At 33.4% G+C, this 6,102-nt stretch overlaps 1 protein-coding gene across 1 annotated transcript; it reads left to right on the forward strand.

Annotated features, from left to right (window-relative positions):
• Positions 1-3,196: 3,196 nt before the first annotated feature.
• LOC147611649 (uncharacterized) lies at positions 3,197-4,206 on the forward strand. The gene is made up of 4 exons (XM_086784940.1): positions 3,197-3,334; positions 3,407-3,472; positions 3,578-3,658; positions 3,934-4,206. Exons 1-4 carry the CDS (start codon positions 3,224-3,226, stop codon positions 4,204-4,206), a joined length of 531 nt encoding a protein of 176 aa, XP_086641066.1. The 5' UTR covers positions 3,197-3,223.
• Positions 4,207-6,102: the final 1,896 nt, after the last annotated feature.

Below are 6,102 nucleotides of genomic sequence, written 5' to 3' on the forward strand. Positions count from 1 at the left end.
ATGGAGAGCCACCCAACTCATCTAGTGGACGAAGAAAAGTGTGGTGTAGATGTAGAACATATTAATGATGCTTTTACATTCATACCTATAGTAATGATGCTTTACTTTGTGATGTGTGGATATAGGTTCCGGAGAATTATTGGATGATATTTTACGTCATGGTAGCCATGATGGATTTTGGTGTTATATATATGAGCATAAGGTCTCAATCTATGCAAACATCAAAACCAACAACAAGGACAATGAAATCTCTTATGCAAACTATCACCGAAGAAGATTGTTTACATGGGTATTTATGTATATTCAAAAAGATGTTGATAGACTTTTGCCTCACCAAAGAATGTTTAGAGAGTTTCATCAAGCTCTTTCTACTCCAGATGGATACTTAGTAGATAAAGATGGCTATTATGAATGTCCTGAGTGGCATGCATTGGGTATTATGCATGTATCATCCATTGTAAAGGCCAAAGAATTATGGACCTTGTCTACTATGAATGCCATACCAAGTGGATGCCAAAGAGCAATTCATGAAAAAAGTATTGTCATTGCAAGGAAGAAGCTAAAATATAGGGATGCAACCGTTGAAGAAAGAAGGTATGCTGAGCAGTATTTAAACTGGGGGATTGAGAGAGTAACAGAATATAAGAAAGTCCTATTTAAGGGAGAGATCTATAATATTGGGGATCAAGTTGTGGTGAAATGTGATGAAGATGTAACATTAGTCTCCATGGTGGGATATTGGAAAGCATGCATAACATCTATTTTCTCATTTCAGTGTAATGGTGAGTTAAGGCTACTTTTTGGAGCCAACTACTACAGGCAATGTATTGTGGTTGAGGGAGGATTTGAAAGGTTAGATGTTGATTATACCACTAGCATGAGTGTGTTACAAAATGTGTATTTGCCATACACATGGGATTGCATAAGGCCTATTAGTTCTTTACTTCATAAGTTTATTCCCTTTCAACATGGCAAAAAAATCATCGCATATGAGATAAAAGACCTAAGATTGAGAACACGCTTGATTCAGCCAGGCTGTGTTGGATGCATTCCACCTTGGCTAGAGGTGAATGATATTGTTCAGTTGAAGCTGAATTTTGATGTATTATGCTCCTGAATTGATCTAAAATATGCAGTTATTAGAGTAGTGAGTTACACAACAAAACAAGTGAAAGTGGCATGGTTAAAAATGATTCATAATCAAGAAAAGAGATGGAAGGTAGAAATGGAGGACAATGATTGGAAGGATTGGTGGTTATGTGTATCTATTAATGATGAATGGAAAGTTATCAAAACAAGGAGCATGATAATAGAGGGAGAAGCAAAGGTAGTTCCAATCATATGGCAATCGTAGCTCAGTTTCTCATCAATGGTACTTTTGGAACTTAAGCAACTCTATGAATCGTTGGTATGTTTTAATGTACAATGAGTATTTTTTATCTTATGTCATTTTATTCCTTATAGTTTTCTATTGATGTGCTTGCATGTAATATGTTCTCCTTGCATTGAATTTATATAGGTTGGAGATGGCAACTACGAATGTGGACATGTAAGCAATGCTAAAGAAAATGATGTGTGAAGACAAAATTTTCTTGGGTCTCATGAGCACAATCATAAAGGATATTCAAAGTTCTTCAACCTCAAAGGAAGGTACACACATTTTACCAATCTTAAATGTTGTAATCTTTTATATATAAAGATATACTAGTGTGTTTGTAATTGGTTTATGCATGTTATGCAAATTGTATTCTATGTCACATGGTTATGCAGGCAATGGGGAGATTAAAGATAAGGAACCTCCTTTTTCACACGCTCTTGGCCAACAAGTCTTAGTAGGTGTTATTCCTACACCTACATATGATGAGGTGTTTCGAGCACCTAGATTGGTGAGTAGAGACCAAAACAAGCTCTATGGGAAAGAATTATTAGAGAAATTCTTCAAGGATCAACATGCCATTTTGCTTGGAAACTACCGCCTTGTACGAAGGTGGTTTAATGGAGTTGAGACTCCTAAAGATCTTCGCCATAACAAAGAGGCACAAGAAAAGATCAAGAGAATTATCTATGAGCATCATCATGAGATTGCAACTCTAAAGTTCATTGGAGCTGAATATGTTTGGTTGGAGGAAGATATCTATAGATGGTGGGTCTCAGGTAGACAAGCAAATAGAAAGTACAATAAGAAGAAGAGTATCAAGGATAATTGTTAATGTTTATGCTTATGAATGTTCTTTTAGAAACTAATAATTGGATTGATAATTTTAAAACTAATCTAATGCATTTGACATTTTGTGTTTGTTGGAAGGATACATTAAAAGCACAAGGGATGACTCAATCCATAGATGAAGCAAGTAATGACATGGATGCTAGCTCATCACTTCATGTAAGTATATTTTATAGTTTTTTTAACCATAAATTATATGCTTCAACTCTGTGTGTGTGTGTGTGTGTGTGTGTGTGTGTGTGTGTGTGTGTGTGTGTGTGTGTGTATATGATTTAAGAAGCTTAATACATAGCTCATCACTTTTTTTGTTTGGTCTAAATTCATAGGTCTTGGAGCTTGCATTGACTCCTCAAGGAAATATTAATTCTAATGAAGAGGTAAAAGAACTAAACTTGATATTTTCTTTTTCTATGTAAGCAGCTTTTTTACATGGGTATGTTTATATTATATATTTATGTGGTTCTAGTTTTAACTTTATGTTATTTTACATGTCATGGTCTTAAAGCCAACACTCAATCTTCAAGCATATAATCATTCTTATGAAGAGTTAAGAGCTAGAAAGATGTATAATAAGGAGAATGTATAATGGTTTTTTCTTTGAATCATGCATAGTAACTTATGCAATGTTACATGTTTTGAACGTTTTGTTTAAAAGATTTTGTTACTAATGTGAACTTTATAGACAAACTTTGAGATTCAAGCTAGCTCTCCTTACATTGATGCGATAAAAAATGATCAACCTATAGAGAATGTAAGTGTATTATATAATTGATTTTATTCTAAGTAAGATTTCTTTTGGTTTTGTATTAAATGTATGCTCTTCTATATAGATGGATAACTTTATATTCGGGACAAAGAGGTTTGAAGGGTTGTAAGATTATATATCCGATGAGGTGTATTCTCTTAGTCCACATAAAGATGTGATTTTAAGACTACAATTTTTTGAATTCTATGTGATTTTGATAACATCTTATAAACCAGGATTCTTATAATACAACAATGGAGGAGAATAATTATTCCTTTACTGAGCTACTACATCATGACACATCAAAAAGAGTGAGAGCCATAAGAAATCAAGAAGCGAGAGTATATATGACAAGTGAAGACAAGGTTTGGTTGAGTTTTTCTTTGTATATGTGATAAGTTGTCAATATTTCTTCTAATATTTTGTTGAACTTGTAGGATCCAATGTTGAATTTGGCTAAGTATACGAATGAGGTTTCAAGAAAAAGTCAAAGAAAGAGAAAGGTAATGAAAAACTTACAAAAGTTTTCTACTATCTCTTTGTATTCCTTTTTTTTTTCTCTTTTTACTTTTGTGATTATTAATGCTAGTTTTTGGCTTGTTCCAAAGATAAGTGAGAAGATGAAAACTCACTTGGAAGAAAGAAGTCACCAAAAGGGTGAAAATATTATACCAACAACCATTTTAAAGGTATTGTTAGATAGATGTATAATGTTATGATTCTCTTATTTTTAACGTAATGGATTTGATTATTTTATTTTTAACATGATGGGTTTGATTTTGTTATTTCAAATAGGATTTAGAACACATTGGAAAATCAAATGTAGGCATCATGTGAACCTTCACAAGTAAGTGATATTATATTAGAGAAATTTATCATTGATAAGTTTGTTATTTTGATTCTTTTTATTTAGGTAAATTGAATATGCTTTAAAATTTTATATTTTTTATTATCATGAATGTAGGTGAGCCACATTTCAGAGGAGGATATGGAGACAATCTTATTAAAGTACATGAGAGTGCATACAATCCAAGACATGTACTTTTCTCTCAAGAGTACATATGTCAATCTAAAGAAGGAGAATATCAATTTCAAAAACTACTCAAAGGATACAAAAAGGCCTGGGAGTGACATTATGATTCGTGACTTTGTGCATTGGCTTATTGCCAATAAGAAAGTCAAATTCAATGCACAATCCACACCTATTAGTTTAGAAGATGTAGACATAATTCCATGACATTTAGATAATCTTTATTTTGAACATGATGTACGTTGACTACTTTCGGCCCTCTTTTTAAATATGCAAGACTTTTTTGCTTAATCTTTGATAAATAAAGAGATTTATATTTTATAATGCTTTATAGAACTACTTAATCTATTATGTTGTAATAAGTAGTATATTAGCACGATTCATAGAACTATCTAGAGGATAAGCTGCTACTAAGCATTCTCTATATAGAGATACAATGGATTCACTATATAATTTCCTAGATACAAATAAGGATATCTAGGAAAAGTGCAACTAGGGAAAATGTAACAGTTTTCTAGATAGGCTACCTAGAAAATACAATGCATGGATTTCTCTACATAGATAAATTTACATATATAGGAAAATTTTTCCTATGTAAGCAAATTTTTCTATATAGAGAAAATCTTCCTACATAGGAGATTTTTTCCTTTGTAGAAAAATTTGTTATATAGGAAATTTTTACTATATAGATAAATTTTCCTATATAGAAAAATCCATGCATTGTATTTCCTAGTTAGCTATCTAGGAAAGTGTTTCATTTTCTCTAGTTTGCACTTTTCCTAGATATGCTCATTTATACCTAGGAAATTATATAGTGAATGGTTATTTTTACTATATAGAGAATGAACAAAAGTGCCTTGTGAAACCTCGCCAAATAGTAAATTAGCCCATGGCCCCTCTCTCACTTCCATCTCTCTCTAGTTTGTGCGGCTATGTTGTGCGATTATGTTGTCATTCTCTTGTAGTGTGGTATAGTCCTGAAGAACTGTATTCTCAGAGAGGTACATATCCAAGCTTGTGAGATTGGATATGTACCTCTCTAAGAATTCTCCACCTTTACTCAATCTAGTTCTCTATAGTCATGAAGAAGTGTATTCCTAGAGAGGTACATGTCCAAGGTCACAAGCTTCTAGAAAAGGGATACGATGTTGGGGTGACTTGTGGTGTATATGCAACTAAAGATGGCTCTTACCATAGGGGAGGTAAAAGCTAAATTTTGACTAGATAGAAGGAATGAGTAGCTAATTCAGAGCCGGATGGAGCTCTAGAACCTGGACATCACCCTGATGCTAAAGAACCAGGGTAGGGTCCCTTTCTAATTAAAGCCTTTTCATGGAAAACCTAGCGCAAGCTACTCTCCATCCCTTGTTTGCCCTACCAAGATTATACTCTACATTCCAAAACTAAATGAGAGATGGCACATATTGTGGGATCACACATAGTGGGGATTCAAATTCTCCAAAATTTGGTCTTTGATTATTCTGCCAAAGAAGTCTCGTCTCCTATGGTTAATTATGCACAAAGTCTTATGGACTAATGAACCTTAAAAATTGGAATTGGAAGTGGGATATGTTTGTCGAGATGCTATAAGGATGTGGAATCACTAGCACATCTGTTCAATACATATCAATGTAATAGGGAGGGGCTGAGGAAAGCGTGTCTCCACCCCATCATGGATAGGATCTCACCTTTTATTATTAGGAGTGCTAGTTGGGTGTTCCATAACATTGTGGCCCACATAATTAGACAACACGAATACCTTTGGATGGTGTGGGGTTGGGTAGAAATACGTGGTTGTTTATTAACAAATAAAAATTAATATGGTCCAATGTCTAAGTGGCAAGGATACCTTCAGACGGTGTGGTTGGGTAGAAATGTGTGGTTGTTTAACAAATAAAAAATTAACATGGTCCAATGTCTAAACGTTAAGGTGTAAGATTCCTCCTCAGCTTGAATAATGAAAAATATTTTACCTCAATTCCCTGTAATCATTCCCTATTTCAGAATACAAGAAAACATTATTTTTCCTTGTTTTTGCCTAGAGAGAAGAAAAATTCTAGAGAGAGATAATTCAATATTAAGATATTTTTAGATATAAAGTCT

Source organism: Cibotium barometz, chromosome 47 (genome assembly GCF_041138505.1).
Source record: "Cibotium barometz isolate CiBa-2024 chromosome 47, ASM4113850v1, whole genome shotgun sequence".
Classification (NCBI taxonomy): Eukaryota; Viridiplantae; Streptophyta; class Polypodiopsida; order Cyatheales; family Cibotiaceae; genus Cibotium; species Cibotium barometz.